This window comes from Nannobrachium achirus (assembly GCF_963921795.1).
Source record: "Nannobrachium achirus genome assembly, chromosome: 22".
Taxonomy (NCBI): domain Eukaryota; kingdom Metazoa; phylum Chordata; class Actinopteri; order Myctophiformes; family Myctophidae; genus Nannobrachium; species Nannobrachium achirus.
In genome coordinates this window covers 34,320,110-34,341,558 of record NC_137829.1, presented here as the reverse complement: position 1 = coordinate 34,341,558, position 21,449 = coordinate 34,320,110, and the positions used below count along the sequence as shown (strand labels likewise).

Below are 21,449 nucleotides of genomic sequence, written 5' to 3'. Positions count from 1 at the left end.
GAACTCAAGGTGATATGTTGTATAGTATATGAGCATCTCTTCTTTGTCCTCAGCCTGATAACATCCTCATGGCGGACCCACATGGGGACCAGATACGAATCAGTGATTTTGGCAACGCTGTGGAGCTCATTCCTGATGAGGACCAGTATTGCAAATATGGCACACCGGAATTTGTTGCCCCAGAAATTGTCAACCAGTCTCCTGTGTCGAAAGCAACTGATATCTGGTAAAAGACCTGCATTCTGTGCACCAAAAACATGTTTTATTTTATTTTATTTTATTTTTTATTTTTTTACCAGACTCACTCCACTGTCTATCTAATCCTCCCATTCTCTCTCCTAGGCCAGTCGGTGTAGTTGCATATCTGTGGTGAGTAAGCATTTAGTTTTGTATGTTTTCATGAACATATCTTGGCAAGTGGTAAGTTATATCTTTATTCAGTGGTCAAGGATGGATCATAAACAACGATTTAGTTTATAACCTGGTCAGCTCTGGTCCAGAGCCAACAAGACAATTAAATAAGCATTTTCACTTAAAGTCACTGAACTGATACTGTTGTCGCGGCACAATTATGCTTCAGTGTGTGACATGCACACCAATTTAGGATCACTGCAACTGAGACTGTAATTAGAGGGAATATTAAATGTGTGTTTGTGTTCTCAGCCTGACAGGAGTGTCTCCATTTGCCGGAGAGAATGACCGCAGCTCCGTAATGAACATCCGGAACTACAATGTTGCCTTTGAGGAGAGCATGTTCTCTGACCTTTGCCGAGAGGCGAAGGGCTTCATCATAAAAGTGCTGGTAGCAGACAGACTGTGAGTGGAAAAAGATAGATAATGTTTGACTATAATGTGGTTTGTTCAGTGGGGGATTAAACGTTCAAGAATTCTTCATCTTCCCCTTTGACAAAATCATGGAACATGATTGATCGACTTGAATGACTTTTCCCCATTAACTGTTTCCTGCCACCTCCCTTCTCTCTCTCTCTCTCTCTCTCTCTCTCTCTCTCCTCTCCTCTATTCCCTTTGTACCACAATCCTTTAAAGCTGCACACACTTCTGCTCAAACCAGCTGTCATGTCCAATACATTGCAATCACTTGTAGTGACTTCTTCACTTGTATCAGTGTTTACAGTTGCTGTTAGTACTTTGTGGTTGAATTAATTGATACTGAAGGTAAACTGAATGTCCTATGAAAAATCTTCTTGCAGGAGGCCCGATTCTCAGGAATGTCTCCGACATCCCTGGTTCAAGGTGAGGTGGGAGAGCGGCTGTAACGATTAGTAATGAAATGAGCAAGAATGTTAATTCATTCTGTTGTAAATTCTGAACGTTAATTAAATACTTGTTTTCATTTTGTGCACAGACACTAACCAAGGGGAAGGCCATAAGTACAGACGCCCTCAAGAAATTTGTAGCTCGCAGAAAATGGCAGGTATGTGATTAATACATATTCAATCAGTCCCATAGAAATATATATTAAATTGTGTAAACTAAAGTGATTCAATCAGTTTTAAATTAACTAAATTAACTCTTTTCTCAATTTAACGTCAGTGTTGTTGTGTTTACACTTTGTAGCGATCTTTAATCAGCTACAAGTCCAAAATGGTCCTGAGGTCCATCCCAGAGCTGCTGAACGACTCCTCCAGTCACATCTCCATCGCTGTTCCCAAACACCAGAAAGAGGGCTCACCATTACCATCGTCCTCCTCGGACTCTGACGAAGACATCGACGAGCTGCCCTTCATTCCCATGCCACTGACCATGGAGTTTTCCGGATCGAGGATTTCCCTGACCGACATCCAGAGCGACGAGAAGGAAGCGGGGAAGCAGAACGGAACCTCCAACTGGTCGGGGTCAGCCGGTCACGTCCAGGAGGCGACAAAGTGTGAGCCCGCGGCAGCCGACAAAGAAGGGCTGGACTCTTCGGGCAGGGCCCGCCTGCGGAAGACGCTGTCCCAAGAAAACGACAAGGGCTCGTCAGACGATGAGCCGCCCGCCGCCTTACCTCAGAGGTCGGAGCTTTCTAGAAGGCCCCTGCGCAGGGGCTCCAGCATGGAGGCGGACAGGCCAGAGCCTGCTGCGCGCCGCAGAGGGGAACTAAGGAGGGGGGGCTCTGCCGACAGCGCGTTGGCGCTCCGCATCCTACCCGAGGAAGGAACGGGCGAGGAAGCCCCAGGGGACGGCAGGAAGGTCCTCAAAAAGGCGGTGTCCATGGAGCTGCCGAGGAGGAGTGCCAGTCCAGGGGCGGCCAATATGAGTCAAGAGGACTACGCTCTGAAACTGGAGCAGATGAGACAGCGGCTGCTCCGCGGAACCGGTGCGGACAAGAAAATGAGTGGCCTGCGAGGCCCCCTGTTGGAGACGTTGGGGATGGGAGATGACAAACGTTCATCGTCATTGGAGCGTCACACCCGTGGGCAGCGCGTGGGCCCGCCCCCGTTAACCAGGGCCGCCACCTGCGATTCCCCGGGAGATGATTCCCCTAAGCCTAAAGTTCTTCGCAAAAGCGCCTCCTTCAGCCAAGGCGATTCGGAACCGATGCCGCTGCATCGACGTTCCGGAGCCCCCTTGGAGATACCCCTGGCACAGATAGAGGAGCGAAGGCTCAAGGAAGCGATATCTATGTCCTCGCTCACTGAACAAGTCAAGCTGGACTCTCGTCCCGTAACTCCCAGAGAGCCTTCGCCAAAACCCCCCACTCCAGAGTCCATTCGAGAAGAGAGTCCCACCAAAATGGAGTGCGAAGAGTCAGTGGCTGAGAACGACGTCAAGGCTGATGAGGCTGAAAAGATGGAAGGTGTGACCACAGACAGTAACTTTGACGAGAGGTCGAGCACAAGTGGTTTCTCGGAAAAGGACATGAGCATCTCAGAAGAGCCAATGATTGAGTCAGAGGACACTGCCCAGAGAGAGTCTACTCCTACTCTCAGGGCCCAAAGTTCTATGCAGGAAGAGAAAATGGAGGACGAAAAAGAAGAAGCAATGGAGGAAGTGGAGAACGAGCGTGTCAGTGTCGCGGAGACAAAGCCCAAAGAGGATGAAGATGTGGTCCAGGAAATGGTAGAAGAGGAAGTAAATATGCCAGTTAAATCTCCTGAGATGGTCATTAGTACGAGCTCAGTCAGGGTCACACCTACCCAAGAATATGCAAAGCCTGCCGCACCTGCACTCCCAGCCCTCGTTGTGCTTCCAGATGGTAGAACCTCAGCATATGCAAGCATCATGCAGGCCATCATGGTCCCTGCGCCTCAGCCGCAAAGCGAAACGTCTTTAGGCCCCTCTACTCCCATAGCTGTTCCAGCCCCGTCACCGCCCCCAGTGTACCAAACAATTGCCCCCACATCTGCACCTGCACCTGTAAATGTCCCTGCCTCTCCTCCCGTCCCTGCCAGTGTACCCTCTGCCTTCCCTGGTCCATCGAAGCCAGTTGTCGGCGAGCATGCAGCCGTCTACTCGAGGGTGGCATCACCTGAAATGATGACGAAAGAACCTAGCCCACCAAGACAAGTTGGGCAGGCCCCTCCCCAGCGAGAGCCTTCGGCAAATCGGGACGATTTGCAGGATATCACGTCTGAGGAAGTCTTTGAGGCTCGTTTCAAAAAGCGCGAATCTTCCCTCACGAGGAGCCTGAGACGTCTCCCCTGGTCAAAGAATGAGGAGAAGCCTCAAGAAGCTTCCCCAGACTCCAGAGCAGAGGAGGAATCCGTAGAGGAGATGTACCGGCCCGGACCAATAGGTGCGCCATTGGAAATTGCACAGCGGAGCTTCATGGAGAAGTCAAAGTCGGTCCAGGACCTCCGCGAGGCTCAAAAGGATCAAGGCTTCATGAAGAGGCTTTCCATGCGCCTGAGGAGGGCGCCATCAACTCCAGAGATCAAGGAAGAAAAACCCAAAGGAGAGGATTCGCCTTCGACTCGCAGGCTATCTTGGACACTTGGCCGAAAAGGATCTCAAGAGAAGAAGGACTCAGAGAAGAAGGACACAGAGACAACGCAGGCGGATGGAGGGGCCGATGTCCAGCCTGAACAAGAAGAAAACGACCTCAAGAAACCCAACGAATCACCTGTATTGGCGATGCGCAGGAAGATCGAATCCACAGTCGCTGGGATTTCCTCCAGGATTCGCAGTTACTCAGAGGAGAGGAAGACATTGTCAGAGGAGAAGGAGCAAAAGAGGACACCCATCCTTTCTATGCTTCGTCGTTCGGCATCAGAGAACCGCGGCATGAAGATTCCTCAGAACCAGCTGGCAGCACAGACCACTAATGGTGCCTCGTCAGAGTCTCTGGACTCCATGTCCAGTCTCAAGTCCGAAACGTCAAAGGGTACGAAATATTTCTAATCTAAATCTACTTTGGAGATACATGGTGATGTTCTATTATTAAAATGATTACATTTTAAAGATGGGGTGCCATGATTTTTTCCCCCTCTAAAACATGATTATCAGCTATTACGATTATACTAGGAGGAAGATTTTTTCCAAAAAAGTGTACAGAAAGAGTTAAAATTTGGTTTTTATGTGGCCACACCCACCAGTTCATTAAGTATGCCTGGTTGTCATGATGGGTGGTGACCCAGCTGAAGTTAGCCACACCCCACAGTGTTGGGTGAATAGTAAAAGGGGAGGGGTAGATTCTATGATGTAATTGTATATGTGTTTTTGGACCGGCACTTTTGACCCACAAGGAGGCAGCCTCCAGGGAAAAAAAAAACTATTTCAAAGTGAATACATAATTGCTCATAACAACCACACCAGTGGGTCTAATGAAGTGCTGTCAACCTCCTAGACACATGAAAACCAGAAAAAGTACAAAACTATGGCACCAGCTCTTTAAATTACCAAGTTTTTGGTCCAAACACTTTACTTAATATTTTCACTTGCGATTAATCAAGTTAATTAAGATCTTTTTTTTTTTTTAATGCATTACACAATTTTTTGGTCAGCCTTAAATAAGTGTGTTCTCTTTCTGACAGGTGCTGAGGTTGAGCGCAGATCTCGCTGGGATCGTTGGGGTTTGACCAGAGGGAAGCGAGACAAGACGATATCACAGCCCGATCTCCCCACTGCCATCGCCAGAGATCCCTCCCTGCGTTCACGGCAATACTCCAAGCTGGCTTCTGGTCAGTTCCTCCTGCGTGTACTTTATGAAGATTAGAAAGTATAATGTGTCAACCAGTAAGATTATGCATACTTTCTATGAGGGATGAGCCCTAGAATTATTGAATGCTTTAACTATTGAAACATCGGTGCCGCGCTGTGAGCTTGTATATCTGCTATTTTTGAAAAAGTCGTGAAAATGTGTGCAAATCTTTGAATATATGTATTTTTAAAGCAAACGTTTGTAACTCAAATTTTGCTTCTGGGTGGTCGCTGTAATTAGATATTTTGAGATGCGGGTCCGTGGCCAAATAAATATCAGTTTGGGGGTCCTTCACATGAAAAGGTTTGAGCACCACTGACATAGTAGTCTCTCAAGAACAGACTAACTGAGCTCCATTTAAGTGAAAAGGACCTTTTCTTTGACGATGGCCAGCCAGATTGCTGACATAGAAACATAGGTTTTTCAAAAAACCTTAGAAGGATTCAAAAGACACTTAAATAATCGGGTCAAAATTCTAATTTTCACGATTTTTTAAAAATAGCAGATCAACAAGCTCGCAGCGCGGCACTCGGTGCCGCACTGTGAGCTTGTATATCTGCTATTTTTCAATAGTTAAAGCATAAAATAATGATACACACCATGGGGTCTTAGTCTATTTATAAGTCACGAGTAGCAGCCGCCTGAAGGTGACTTTTCATACCAATTTTGAAGGAGGCTAGGGATTTGCTCTCCTTTAAGTTGTGAGCTTGTAGAGTGGATATTTTTAATATGAAATAAGTATAAATCAAGCCTAACATAGACATGAGACTGAGGCAATATAATGGTTCTTACCTGGACTAGTATATAGGTATCAATACTATGATATTACAGTACTAGTTTTAATCATGCTTGGATTCAATAGAATCTAATGAAGGGTCGAATGAAAAGGTACTGTATGATGTATGATTGAATAGATCATACAGTACCTTTTCATTTCACCCTTTTGATTTTTGTCTGATGATGAAATGTGTCTTGCTCCCAGACTTCCCTCCTGTTTTCCATATCAAGTTGAGGGATCATGTCCTTCTGGAGGGAGATCCAGTGACACTCAGCTGTCTGCCAGCAGGCAGCCCTCACCCACATATCTCCTGGCTAAAGGGTAAGACCATTAGTGATGTGAATATTACTTTATGGTTTTGGTTTGATATAGCAGATATCGTCGTTGTCGGGTGGACACCTTGTATGTCCAAAACTCTTCGTTTTGCATTTATCATTGTAAAAATGATTTAAACTAGTGAAAACAGACGAGCACACAACGCCTCGCAGTGCGAGGCGTTGTGTGCTTGTAGATCTGCTGTTTTCACTACCTTTGTGCGACGGCCTTGTGTGATGAAGCAGGGCTTTAGCTTGTGAAAAAACGTACAAATTTGAAACTTGGAGATACGAGTTTTCTGCCCTACAGTGACATGATATGAAAAGAGGGGAGGAATTTGTCACACACTCCAGCTCAATTAAGTCGGAACGTTTTTTTTCTTTATTTGTTGACAAGTCTGCCATGATCCGGCCTTCTTCTTCAGAGAAAACAGATACAGTATATTCTTGAACAAGATTGAAAACTATACAGTGCATTGAGAGCTCAAGCAGCATTGTTATATACAGTATACGAATACATGTACAGCAGGAGTGGATTGCTTCACATGCTTGTTTGAGAGTAAGCATGCATGGGAAATGAGTCATTTCATATTTCGTGATTACAATAAAGGCGAAACATTTTGCAACACGTGGTTGTTGTTACATAGAAGCTGACGCCAATCACATGCTGTTTACTTCTGTCATCACTTTCATTATTATATGTTGCTGTACACGTCATACTGGTTAGGTTAAAGCTAATCCCAGCTCAGCAGCAATATTTTTCTACTTTACCATTTATCATTTTACCACATAAACCAGTAAAATGTATTTGCCACTGTCCCGAATTGAAGGTTTTGGTTTGTACCTAGCTCTGAATTGTTTATTGTTTAAAGGAGTGTTTCAGATGACATCATTTTGACCCTGCCTGTAGAAATGTGTGGCAGGATATTGCAATCGGTTCTGTCTGTCTCTCTGTCTGTCTGCTGGTCTGTCAGTTAACCACTTAAACCCATATAGTTTGTTGTACGTCAAACAATGAAAAATAGCACATCTAAAGGGTCACAACGTGTTGTGTTGCAACACGTCGTGAGCTTGTAGTTCTGCAAATTTCTTCAAATATTCACCTATTAAATAGGGATGCAAGGGGTTCACTGTACAGTATATTCATGACGCTGGTGGGAATGATCTGTAGGCCTGAAGACATACGTTTTCTTTTGGGTCAAAAGGGACAAAGATTAAGGTCACAATCAATAAGGTGTTGTTCGTGAAACTTGGTGGGAATGATCTGTAGACTGGGAGTGGGAGGCAGGGATAAAAATATTTTAGTCATTCACAATGTTATAGTGTTAGTCTAGTCAAGATTTTAGTAGACTAAATCTACAGTTGATTTTGACGACTAAAATGTATCTCGGCGGGCCTTGATGGTGTCGTAATGCCTGATTTTACACTTGTTTTGCATGCTGAAAATAGCCGATCTACAAGCTCACACAAGTCGCAGCGTGACATGTTGCGAGCTTGTAGATTGGCTATTTTCCGAGCGCAACCAAGAGTAAAATGACTTGTCTTTTTGTTCCACTGGATCTCTTCTCCACTAGTCCCTCCCTAACATTTTAGTCTACATTTTATTTGTTGACAAAATTGTCAATATATTCAGTCTTAGTTTTAGTCATCGTAGCGTGGTCTTTATTTTGTTTTTATTCAATTATCGTCAGTGAAAAATGTTGTCGGCGAACATTCTTCGTCACAGTTTTAGTCGACGAAATCAACACGGCTCCGGGTGCGATTCTTATATTCATGTGTTTTGGTTTTGGCTCACACAGACAAGAGGCCCATGGAGATCGACGCCAGGATGAACATGATCTCCTGCCCTGACGGCCGACAGCTGCTGATGATCATGCAGACGACCAAGAAAGACGCGGGTCTCTATGAGTGTGTGGCCACCAACCCCTTGGCCGCTGTGTCCAGCTCCTGCACCATCTCACTGGCTCGTAAGCAGCGCACATTAGGGCATTCGCCAAATATTCGAATATTTGAATATCAAAGTCACTATTCGACGTTGTTCACCGAAGTCGAATATTCACTTATTTTTATTTTTGTATTGTTTTCTCAAAAAATATATAGTTTATTAAGCTTAGCTAGATAGGAAGTCATAAGAATGAGTTCTCAATGCCCAGGGGTTCTCAAACCTTTTTAGGCTGTGACCCCCAAAATAAACATATTTGAACTGGGGGCCCCCACCCTGACAAGCACTTGGAATTGTAGGTATTACATTCAATGTGACTCGGTTTCGCAGGTAAATATTGTGAAAATAGCAGATCTACATGCTCACAACGGAGGCGTTGTGAGCATGTAGATCGGCTATTTTCAAATGTTCGCCTGTTGCTTACTTAATATTTGACAGTTTGGCCTGTCCTGTCGAATATTCGACTGTTCAAATACTTTGAGGTCGAATAATTCGAATACTAAAAATCACTATTTGTGAATGCCCTAGTGCACATTAAAAGAATGTTGGTTCTTCAGCGGCTCTTTGAGGGCAGTGGTGTAAAGTAACTAAGTACATTTACTTAAGTACTGTACTAGAGTAACGTTTTGAGGTATTTGTACTTTACTTGCTTATTTCCATTTTCCAATTTCGAATACTTTTACTTTTACTTCTGAGATGTGCTAGAGTACATCTTGGATCCAAATGTTGTACTTTTATTCCACTATTTATTTGACAACTTTAGTTACTAGTTACTTTGCAGATATAAATTATAGTATTATAAAAGATACCTAAACCACCTTAGCCCTATTTTATACCTTGACCATTTGAAAATAGACGATATACTGCTCACAACGCGACACATTGTGAGCTTGTAGATCGGCTATTTTCAAACATTATCGTACTTTTCCTCATGTACATTTTGAATTCCAGACTTTTACTGTAAGGCTGAAGCCACTCCAAAGTACCTATTAGAGTGGAATCCCCATTCTGCCAATGCATTTCAAAGGGAAGGGGCGGTTTCATGCCAGTAGAGGATTTCTTTGAAAAAACGCTCCATTCTCATTGAAATGCATTGGCGGATTCCACTCTAGGTATTTTGGTGTGGTGCCCTCACACCAAAATACCTATGAGAGTGGAATCCACGTTCCGCCAATGCATTTCAATGAGAAGGGAGCGTTTTTTGCAGAAATCCTCTGCTGGCATGAAACCGCTTCACTCTCATTGAAATGCATTGGCGGAACGCGGATTCCACTCTCATAGGTATTTTGGTGTGAGGGCACCCTAACAGAGTATTTCTACAATGCCGTATTGATACTTTTACCTAAGTAAAACATTTGAGTACTTTTCCCACCACTGTATACAGCACCGCTGTCCTAGAAGAAAACAACCGGTGTGAGACTATAGTGTGTCAGAACAAACACAGAAGCACCATTTCTCAAAACAATGAATATTAGTCATCTGTGCTATCTCTGTTGACAGACATGTGACTCAGCTTTTTGTTTTGTGCTTAGATGGGTGGGTCTTTCCCAGGCGGACATGGTGATGACTGGGGTTTTTGGTGGGGGAGTTGACTCTAAGGATGGGACGATATGAAAATTTCATATCACGATTATTGTGACCAAAGATTATTGTGACTTTTTCTTGAAAAACGGACGCCAAAATAAAAATATTTCAAAACTATTTTATAAAAAAGATTAACCCTGCAAGGCCCGAATTAATTTCTACTGGCCCAAAAAAATTAAAAAAATCAGATGGTGTTGTAGGAGTCCTAATCACAGGAAAATGTAATGTTAAAAAATTAATAATGTTTTTGTATGGTTTTATAGCCATAAATCATAAATCATGCTCTAATTTGCATATTGGGGATATTTTTCACAATACTAGAAATACTGTTCCTTCGAAACAGTGTGGGCTCGGTTCCAACCCAACAAATAGGATACTTTAAGGTACTGTAAGGTACAGTACCTTACAGTATTGTACTGTACCTTACTATACTGTACTGCACCTTACTGTACTGTACTGTACTGTACTGTACTGTAACTTACTGTACTTTACTGTACTCTACTGTACTGTACTTTACTGTATTCTACTGTAACTTACTGTACTTTACTGTACTCTACTGTACCTTACTGTACTGTACTCTACTGTACCTTACTGTACTGTACTGTACCTTACTGTACTATACTATACTGTACTCTACTGTACCGTACTGTACCTTACTGTACTGTACTCTACTGTACCTTACTATACTGTACTTTACTGTACTCTACTGTACTTTACTGTACTCCACTGTACCTTACTGTACTTTATTCTACTTTACTGTACTTTATTGTACTTTACTGTACTCTACTGTACCTTACTGTACTGTATTGTACTTTACTGTACCTTACTGTACTGTACTCTACTGTACCTTTCTGTACTGTACCTTTCTGTACCTTACTGTACTTTACTGTACTCTACTGAACCTTACTGTACTTTTACTGTACTCTACTGAACCTTACTGTACTGTACATATTATATGTGTTCTAGATCTACATTTTTGATTCTGTGTTTGGGAACCAGCAACTGTCAAATGGACTCCAACTGTAGTGGAGTATATTGAGTGCATATACTGTAGGCTAACAATCCCAGATCACATATGTCCTCCACTATGTCTATAACCAAGGCGTTCTTCTATGTGGCCACTCCAGACTGAGGAGTGGAGCATGGCTTTTATTGTGTTTGTGGATCTGACTTGGAAATGCATTGGTTTTGATATCTCCCTGACAACCAACAACAACCACTAATATGGCTGACTGTCCCTGCGGGCTCTAGGATATATGGCTATGGGATTTACATCCCATCGCCCGGACTTGATTCTTGATCACAGCTGTGTAATCAGTAGAGTGGAGAGGGACATTTATTTATAGTTTTAACTATAACTATAGTTTTATACATCACACAGCTTAGACATTTGGATCAAATCAGAGAGCAGACCTGTGTGAACGCAATGATATAGATAGCATATCTGAAGTGTGAACACTGCAGCCACAGCGCCTTAACATAAACATGGGTCTATTATCCTTCTCTCCACTCTGGGGACCCATTGGAAATGCATTGGGTGCTTAAAGTTAAACATTTTTATTTTTTTATAATTAAACTACAAAACATTTCAAAAAGAAAAATACACGCACACTTGTCCTCAGTAAGCTGAACACATAAAAATTTGAATGGTGTTGAAAGGTGTAAGCGTTTAGGAGATGAAGCGCGCCAAAGTTTTAGGATACTGACTAGTATAGAAATAAATAAATAATGAAGATAACATACGTGTGCTCGCCTTTAGGCGAGCCCACAATTAACATATACATGTGTTCTAGACATTCTAATGATCACGAAAAAAAATATTACAGGCATTTTACTTATGTTTTAGTGAAGAATAGCTTCAGTTAAAAAGTGAGATGTTGTTCGTCCAGACGCTGGAATTTCAACTTCTCTGGGAGGTGTGAATGTCAGCCTCTGTGGTAGGTATTTATATGCAAATATCGTGGGCAATGGCATTGTAATACTAAACAATAGGATTTAATGGTGATGTTAATGTGAAAAAATAACAGGAAAACTAATTATAACATTTTTTTTTTTAAACGTTGCCAAAAAGCAACGCTGGGCCTTGCAGGGTGACTTTGTTTACATCCCTTATCAATCCATATAAAAGAATAGAAGAGGGATATAAACAAACAAAGTCAGCCTGACAATGGCCAAAATGATTATTTTATCATTATTTCACGCTTTTTGTGGTCATTTCTGAATTGAAACACATATATTATGAAGCTTAATCTTTTTTATAAAATATTTTCGACAATATTTTTATTTTAGCGTCCGTTTTTCAAGAAAAAGTTGACTATAGCTCCTTTAAAGGTGTCAGAGGATTATTGGATTTAGATTATGATTGTAATACAGTTTCTCTTTGGTCTTGCAGGTCTGCCCAATCGCCCTGGAACCCCCGAGGTCCCTCAGAGGTACAAGAACACAGCTCTGGTCCTGTGGAGACCCTCAGACACCATGGCCCCCTGCACCTACTCTCTGGAGAGGAAAGCCGAGGGTCCGTCAAGTTTCACCAATATCAGAACATAAATAATCATTCCATTTCATTAGATTGTTATTATTGTAAGCCGTTTAGATCTGGAAAGCATCTGTGCCACTTTAGATTTTAACCACTTTAACCATTATTTTATACTTTAGCTCAGGGGTCTTCAACAGGGGGTCCGGGACACCTAGGGGGTCCTCAGAGCTACTACAGGGGGTCCTTCAAATCTTTGTGTGATAGAAAGCTTTTTTCTCCTTTTTTATATTAACCGCTCGAACCCTAACGTCCATATTCTGAGAACCAAAAATAGGAGATCTACAAGCTCACAACGCCTCGCAGCGCGAGGCGTTGTGAGCTTGTAGATCGTCTATTTTCGGCAAAGACGTTTGGTGTAGAGGGGAAAAAGAGCAGCCCAAGCACAGAGTGAAAGGTAAAGTTTATTAAGTATTGACTGTTAAAGTGGTTACACATCTGATAACACAAATTGACATGAATCCAAAATACACTGTTGATTGTGCTGTCAAACAATGAAACTATATAATGCAATCTATGAACAGGTTGTGGGGGTCCCTGCTTCATCTCTCTCTCAACTAAGGGGTCCTTGGGCTGAAAACGTTGAAGAAGCGCGCACAGAGTGCCACACTATGAGCATGGCACTCTGTGAAAACAAAATGTGCCGTTATGAAACAAACAAATGTGTTTTTGAAAACACATTTGAAACTTGGAGATACGAGGTTTCTGCCTGACAACGACGATATAGCCAGTTAGTTAGCTATCAGTTATTATTAGCTTCCATAGAATGTGTCATCTGATGAAAGCTGTGTGTTTTCTGTAGGTGAGCCCAACTGGCTGATCGTGGCCACAGGAGTTGCAGACTGCTATTACAATGTGGTGGACCTGCCAGCAGGGGGCGCCTTCAGGTTCAGAGTGGCATGTGTCAACAAAGCTGGCCAAGGCCCTTACAGTAACCTGTCTGAGGTGGTCAGCCTGGAGGCTGCTTCAGGTGTGTATAATAATAATAATAATAATAATAATCATAATCATAATCATAATAATAATGCCCCCTTTAGTTGTTGTTGGGCTCTTTGACAAGTACATTTGTCCATACCTGAAATTGTTCCTCTGCCTTTACCCTTCCTGTTAGGAGCAGTGGATGCCATTAATCGTATACACAACTCAAACACATTTGATATGATCATCATATATCATCGTATTGTGGTTTTATACTTGTGGATAGTTAATGATAATTTTATCATTATATTTGTCTGTGCCTGAAAAGTTTTAACTTTGAATAAAGACATTTGACAGTTTCCATTTTCAGTCCTCATTTTAAATGGCTGTTACTTTTACACTTTAATTTAATGCACAGCGGGTATGAAAATATTACCACACCTGGATATGAAAATATGACCAAACCTGCTATGGCCTGGGGGAGGATGATCCACTACAGTATCTACTATCTACTTAGGAACATTTACTACTAATGCTGAACAATGTTTGACACTGATAGCATACTAATGCTCTGTGCCTGTACTATGCAGTGCAGAGAGCGTTGATTTTTTATGTTGCTTTTATTCCAGTAGTCGAAGACCTCAATGACCTCAGTAGGGGGTCATTGAGGGGGCTCCGAGGATCCCCATGCAAAATTATTGACAGGAACCAAATGGTCTGTAACCCAGAGAGTGCACAAAATGTGCTGAAGATTGAGACTCACTATTAATTTAATTGCTTCCTTCTTCTCTGTCTCTGCAACAGAACCAACCAAATCCAGTGCAACTGTGGTGGTGAAGACAGCGCCCTCTGCTGGCCCTGCTCAGCCTGTGGTGAAGACAGTGCCCTCTGCTGGCCCTGCTCAGCCTGTGGTGAAGACAGCGCCCTCTGCTGGCCCTGCTCAGCCTGTGGCGAAGACAGCACCCTCTGCTGGCCCTGCTCAGCCTGTGGTGAAGACAGCGCCCTCTGCTGGCCCTGCTCAGCCTGTGGCTGGCCCTGCTCAGCCTGTGGTGAAGACAGCGCCCTCTGCTGGCCCTGCTCAGCCTGTGGTGAAGACAGCGCCCTCTGCTGGCCCTGCTCAGCCTGTGGTGAAGACAGCACCCTCTACTGGCCCTGCTCAGCCTGTGGTGATGATGTCATCGATGACCATTCCCTCCATTAAACCCACCCCTAGTAAACCCACCGCCTCGGTAGCGGCGCCGTCCACACAACCGGTCACCCCTGCCGCCCCCGCGGCGGCCCCGTCTCCGGCTGTGACCGTTTCCCCGCCTCCCGCCAAACCCGCTGCTGGCCCCTCCCCCTCCGCCGCGCCTCCGCTGGCCGGCAAGACGCCCTCCCAGAAGGCCCCCGCTGCCGCCCAGTCCCCTCCTCCTCCTCCTCCCGTGGCCCAAGCCGCCCCGGCGAAAGCCAAGACCACCCTGAGCATCAACATGAGCAAGCCCCAGGCCAAGCTGGCGGTGCCCCCCGTGGTGCCGCCCAAGCCCCAGAGCCCCGTCACCACCCCGGTCGCCAGGACGACGCCGCCGGCTGCCCCCGCCGCCGCCATCGGGAAGCCCATCTCGTCCGTGCCGCTGTACGTGCCGGCTGCGTCGTCGCGCGTCACCCCGCCCTCCGCCAGCGATGGAAAAGGTACTCACATTTTGAATTTGTACTTAAAGAAGTAGTTCACCCCCAAAATGACTTTTTTTATTGATTACTCACACCATGGAGACTTGAGTTCAATAATAGACAAAGACAAAAAAGACAAAAAATGTAGTACAATAAATGTACCCCCATTGATCTGGATTGGGACCCAAATGCATTTGGGTCCCCATCTGGAATCAATGGGTGTACATTTACTATAATCCGTTTTTTTTTTGTCTTAGGAATGCAACAAATACAAAAGAAACATGAACTCATGTCTCCATTGTGTGAGTCATCAATAGAAAAGAAGTCATTTTGGGGGTGAACTACTCCTTTAAGTAAAAGAGTTAATACGGCAATGAGGGTACACTCTTGCTGCACGTAGAAGTCCCGTATTGAAAATGCACTTGAGTGAAAATACAAAAGTATTAGTGTCAAAAAATACTTAAAGTTAAAAATACATATTAAAAGTACGTATTATTGCAGAGTCACAAGGTTTCAAATCGTTTGAAAATGGCAGATCTACAAGCTCACAATTTGTCGCATCGCGACGCATTGTGAGCTTGTAGATGAGCCGAAATGCATATGGGGCTGAAGTGGCTAATGTATGTTTTGTAATAATAATCCAGATGTACAAAGTAACTAGTAACTAAAGTTTTCAAATAATTTAACGTTACACCACTGCCCTCCACAGCGCCCCCTGCATCTACGACCGCGCCCCCCTCCTCCGCCCCTACCGCCCCCCCACCCGTGGTGCTGGTGTCCAGCTTGACGCCGGTGGGGCACGGGGGGGAGAGCCGCGCCACCCCGCCGTCCGGACGGGCCACTCCGTCGGGGCGAGCCACGCCCACGGGCCGCAGGACCCCCCTGGGGTCCCTCCGCCAGGGGGTCCCCCAGAAACCCTACACCTTCATGGACGAGAAGGCCAGGTCAGTGTTTACCGGGTCTACGGCGGCGGTTCCCAAACAGTGGGTCGGGACCCATTTGTTGGTCGCGGAAACATTCTTATGGGTCCCTTAATTTTTTGGTTTGTTTCCCTGCGTTTTTTATTTTTATTTATCATTCTCAGAAAAGCAAAATCTTTCATGAATACCAAAACATGATTTTTCTGAGGAATTTCATGAATAAATAAAAGAAAAATTCCATAAATAAGAAAACAAATGTTTAAGAAGTAGTGACAATAATTGTCACTACCTCATCTAGTGCCTATCCCGCGATGTCTCGCGAAATATTAAACGGTGTCTAAAGTGCCGATCCCGCGATGTCGCGCGAAATATACTGTATACAGTAAAGCTGGCGTGGGCTCACCTTCGGTCCGGCTATCACTGTGGCACTGGTGAAGTCTGCGATTCGTTTCCATCACACTTCCACGTGCACGCAAAGTGCTCCCATCCCATAGAAAACAATGGATTTTCTTATCTTTAGAGTCCATTTACTCGAAAAAATACTTTTGATGGCAAGGATGGCATGTTTACTCGTGAGAATAGCACAAGCATGAATGCATCCATCTTAGATCTTTGTTTACGCTCTGGACCGGAACTAGTAACGGGTGAATCTTTAACATCGTCAAGTGGGAATTGTGAGCTCGATCTACTTCCGGCCTTCAAAATAAGAGAGTGGCCGCGAATGGAGAAAATTGCCGGCGCTCTGGACAATTATGGGTCCCAGGCAAATGTCTAGGGTCTCGAGCTAAAAAGTTTGGGAACCACTGATCTACTATATAATTGTCCTTTTGCAGTACAAGGGAAAACAGAACTTATGGAATAATTTTAGTTACAGCACTGGACATTTAAAAAGACAAAACCATAACACTTTCACAGAAAACGTCCTCTATAGCTTTTATCCCCCTGTGGTGTTTATACTGTATTTAGCACTGGAAATTCTGACTCGTTTCTTCTCGCCGCACAGAGGCCGCTTCGGGGTGATCCGCGAGTGCAGGGAGAACGCCACAGGCAACCTGTTCATGGCCAAGATCGTCCCTTACGAGGGGGACAACAAGCCCACGGTGCTGCAGGAGTACGACATCCTCAAGTCCCTCCATCACGAGAAGATCATGGCCCTGCACGAGGCCTACGTCACGCCACGCTACCTGGTGCTCATCTCTGAGTGCTGCAGTGGCAAGGAGATCCTCTACAGTCTCATAGACAGGTAGGATATAAAGAGATCCTCTACAGTTTCATAGACAGGTAGGATACAAAGAGATCCTCTACAGTTTCATAGACAGGTAGGATATAAAGAGATCCTCTACAGTTTCATAGACAGGTAGGATACAAAGAGATCCTCTACAGTTTCATAGACAGGTAGGATACATGGAGTTCCTCTACAGTCTCATAGACAGGTACGGCAGAGCTTCTCCACGGTCAGCTGGAAAAAGGTTACTTAAAGATGGGGTGCCATGATTTTTTTCCCCCCTTAAAAGATGAGGATCAGGTAGGGGTGTAACGATATAGTAACTGTATCGAAATATCGTTTTTAACTTAAAAGATCGAAGTATATCAAAATGAAACACCTAAAATCGAATAATAAATATATTAATAAATATATTTTCAAGTGTCCAAATAAATTCCAAATATGATCAAATTATCTCGCGGCACCCCTGGACTACCGTCACGGCACCCCAGGGTGCCCCGTCACCTACTTTGAAAACCCCTGCTCTATGGTGTCCCCTCAGGTTCCGTTACTCAGAGGACGACGTGGTGGCCTACATCGTCCAGATCCTCCAGGGCCTGGACTACCTGCACAACCGACGCATCCTGCACCTGGACATCAAGCCCGACAACGTCATCGTCACCTACATGAACGTCGTCAAGATCATCGACTTTGGCACGGCCCAGACCTTCAACCCTCTCTTCCTCAAACAGTTCAGCCCCGCTATCGGAACACTGGACTACATGTGTAAGAGTCATATATATATATTCTTTTTTATTATTTGATAGAACAGTAGACTGACAGGAAATGGGGGGAGAGATGGGGAGTGACATGCGGCTAAGGTCGTCCGGATCGGGAATCGAACCGCAGACGCCGTCAGGCATCAATGCCTATCTGGCAATGCCTAAGTGGTATGCACCTGGACCAGTAGGCCAGCGGGCGCCCCAGAGAGTCATATTTTAGTGATCTGAAATGCTTTAGTTTTAGTCTAGTTTTAGTTGACTAAATATCTACAGTTGATTTCCACTAGTCCCTCCCTAACATTTGAGTCTAGTTTTTATTTGTTGACAAATTGTCAATAAACTTGGTAAGACTTTTCTTAAAGGTTGGAGTAGGGCCCAAGTCCTTTACTTTTAGGCACTGGATGCCGACGGCCAAGTTAAAATGTGTAGATACAAGGTTTCTGCCCAACAGCGAAAATATATTTTATATTTCGTGAAGAGTGTGAGGGTAGCAGCTAACGGCATCAACAAGAGCATTCATAAATGACATTCCTTTCACATTTCAGCAGGTCATAGGCACAGTAATGCACATCAGATGTATTAAGGCCATAAACTAGAGGCTGTCTGGTACAATAGGGCAGTGGTTCTCAATCTGTGGGTCGGGACCCCCAGGGTGGTCCCCAAATTATTTTGGGGACAGGTGATTAACTTAATGTGCAACACTGTTTTCTCACTCAACAGTAAACAAACCAACATAAAGTTTAAGTGTATAGAGGGTTTATGCACATTTCTAAAGTGACAATGTAAGGACTTTTTTAATACATCTAAAATGACAAATTATACATTGGCCAAATTGTCAAATATCTGAGATAGAAATTGTGAAAATAGACGATCTACATGCTCAGTAGATCTGCTATTTTCACAATACAACCGTGTTATACAAAATGTAATGCTTCAACTCTTAGTGCTCGCCAGGGTGGGGGGTCCCCAGTTAAAATTTGATTATTTTGGTGGTCGCGGCCTGAAAATGTTGAGAACCACTGCAACAGGGGACATAATGATAGCTCTGCAGGACATGTGATGAGGCCTGTGTGTTGACTTGTCCTCCAGCTCCGGAGATGTTGAAAGGGGACGTGGTGGGACCACCGGCTGACATCTGGAGCGTGGGCGTACTGACTTTCATCATGTGAGTACAGGCTGCTGCTGCGGCTTGCAAGGGTTTCCACCCAGTAAAAGGCCTCTTAAAATAGAAAGGCTATGGTGCGCTTTTTAAACAGGACTACTTTTCATATGGGCAATGTACAGTAGTGATATTACTATGAACTCTTTGGTGTCTAGAGTTCTGAATGCTGAAAACAACCTTCTTGTTTGTTTGAATTAATGAATAACTGGATTCTATGAAGATAGATTTTAGCTTTTTTTGCCACCAGAGTTAGTTTTGTTAAGAGAAAGCTCAAACATGAAGTTAACCACTTGAAGAAATCTTTAATGCTCACAATGCTTGAGCTTGTAGAGTGGCTATTTTCGCAGAAGATGTTTATTGTAGAGCAAAAACAAGAGGGGGCCTAATAGCCCTGATGGACTCCGGTCAAGTATAATAGAGATTAAGTGGACAAGAACTAGTCATGGATGTTGCTGTTATTGTAGATTTATTTATATGGTTCAAGTAGTTTCACAACTGTCATTGGTTTTCCAGGCTGAGCGGCAGGTCACCGTTTGCAGAAAACGATCCGCAAGAGACTGAAAGCAGGATCCTGGCGGCAAAGTTTGACCTCTCCAAGATGTACCAGAATGTGTCCCAAAGTGCCTCTCTGTTTCTTAAGAAGATCCTGTGTAGCTATCCTTGGTAAGCTGAGCTGCCGCGTTTTGCACCCTGCTATGCTTAACGTCCATTATTATATGCAATCTGTGGCTTAGCTTGTCGTGAGATTTTTCTACAACTGACTGAACGTATGGCTTTTATTAAGACGCTTAATTACATGTAACAACAGTTTCTAGTCTTATTAATGGCAAAACATGTTTTCACCATTAACACTAGTAAGACTGGCCTGGACCGCTGTCTGTGAAGACCTTAAAAAAAAGAAATGCTGGGTAGGACATGTACATGTTGGAATACATACATGTGTCACTATGCTTGTAAATCGGCTGTTTTCAAACTGTTTTGCCTATAATGACATGCATACTGTGTGCGTGATCTGATCAGTGCTGTAACGTTACTAAGTAGATTTACTTAAGTGCTGTACTAAAGTGTGTTAAGGTATTTGTACTTGAGTATTTCCAATTTTCAATACATTTACTTCTACTCCACCACATCTCGGATTCAATCATTGTACTTTTACTCCACTACATTTATTTTAAAACTTTAGTTACTAGTTGCTTTCTAGATTGTTATTATTATTACAAAACATACATTAACCACTTCAGCCATCTATCAATTTTGGCCATTTGAAAATAGACGATCTACAAACTCAAAATGTGTTGCATCGCGACGCATTGTGAGTTGATAGGCTATTTTCAAAAGATGTTTGTACGTTTGAAAACTTGAAATGGGACATTCTGCATAATGGGTACTTCTACTTTTGGTACTTTAAGTACATTTTGATGCCAATACTTTTGTACTTTTACTCAAGCACATTTACTGGTAACAGAGTAATTCTGCATTGCAGTATTGATACTTAAGTAAAAATGTTTAGTACCTTTTCCACCACTTGTGTGTGACTGATATGAAAGGTTCAGGTTTATGTATGGAAAGTGTCCATTGTCTCCTCATCCCTTTAGGGCCCGTCCGAGCGTCAAGGACTGCTACAACAACTCCTGGCTGCAGGACGCCTACCTGATGCGCCTCAGGAGGCAGACCCTGACCTTCACCACCACGCGTCTGAAGGAGTTCCTCGCCGAGCAGCAGCAGAGGCGCGAGCTGGAGGCCACCAAGCACAAGGTCCTCCTGCGCTCCTACCAGAGCGCGCCGCACACGCCCACCAGCCCCACGCTGCCCAACGCGCCCACCTCGCCTGTCCCGCCTGCCCAGTGACGAGAGAGGCTCTGGAAGACAGCGTGGCAGCTCTGGCAGGTACCTTGAGGGAAGGAGTGTGATGTGCTCAGCAGAAGGCAAGACATGGGGCCAAGGGTTGGAGGAGGCCTCTCCCAGGTCATGCGTTGTTGGGACAGCTGACTTGGTTTGACCCAAGAGAGGCACGGCAAACACAAGAAACCAGCACTGGCTCTGATCTTAGCAGAAGAGCTCACGTGAAGAGAGGTCCTACTGGTTCTGAAAAAGAAAAAGAAAAAGAAACAAACACGAATGTGAGAGAACGTCGTCGAGACCCGGGGAAATGATGCAATGGTACCAGGGCTCGATGGCGTTGCTTGGTGTCAAATTGTCCTTGTAAGAATGTCAGTCTAGGTATACTGATCATGGTTTGTACCTTTTGTCATTTTTATATATTTGACCTCACATATTTTCAAATGAGATTTTTGCATCATCAAAAAGATAAAAAAAAAAGAAAGAAAGAAAAAGAAATCCACATTTTCTATAAATGACTTTCATCTATTTCAAGCGACAGAACATCATCTGCTAAATGGATTGTGAGGACCATTCCTCTCCCGCCGGTGATAGTAACAAACTAAAAGACCTAAATGAACAAAACTTAAAATGGCTGCCACATAATTTTGACATTGTTTAGAAGATGAGCATTGTTTTATTGT

The 21,449-nt window shown here is 43.9% G+C and overlaps 1 protein-coding gene across 1 annotated transcript in view; it reads left to right on the top strand.

The window, feature by feature from the left end:
- Window positions 1-20,775, top strand: part of spegb (striated muscle enriched protein kinase b) — a gene marked incomplete at both ends in the record, with an annotated part of 74,656 nt that extends 53,881 nt beyond the window's left edge. Inside the window, 18 exons of the mRNA XM_080753467.1 lie at window positions 54-226; window positions 343-369; window positions 664-816; window positions 1,212-1,254; window positions 1,367-1,435; window positions 1,579-4,327; window positions 4,977-5,123; window positions 6,126-6,242; window positions 8,035-8,202; window positions 12,154-12,276; window positions 13,097-13,264; window positions 14,017-14,880; window positions 15,569-15,803; window positions 16,783-17,022; window positions 17,546-17,769; window positions 18,855-18,930; window positions 19,441-19,590; window positions 20,523-20,775. Of these exons, the coding sequence (XP_080609593.1) occupies window positions 54-226; window positions 343-369; window positions 664-816; window positions 1,212-1,254; window positions 1,367-1,435; window positions 1,579-4,327; window positions 4,977-5,123; window positions 6,126-6,242; window positions 8,035-8,202; window positions 12,154-12,276; window positions 13,097-13,264; window positions 14,017-14,880; window positions 15,569-15,803; window positions 16,783-17,022; window positions 17,546-17,769; window positions 18,855-18,930; window positions 19,441-19,590; window positions 20,523-20,775 (5,979 nt within the window). The remainder of the gene's footprint in view (window positions 1-53; window positions 227-342; window positions 370-663; window positions 817-1,211; window positions 1,255-1,366; window positions 1,436-1,578; window positions 4,328-4,976; window positions 5,124-6,125; window positions 6,243-8,034; window positions 8,203-12,153; window positions 12,277-13,096; window positions 13,265-14,016; window positions 14,881-15,568; window positions 15,804-16,782; window positions 17,023-17,545; window positions 17,770-18,854; window positions 18,931-19,440; window positions 19,591-20,522) is intronic.
- Between the last annotated feature and the right edge of the window lie 674 nt (window positions 20,776-21,449).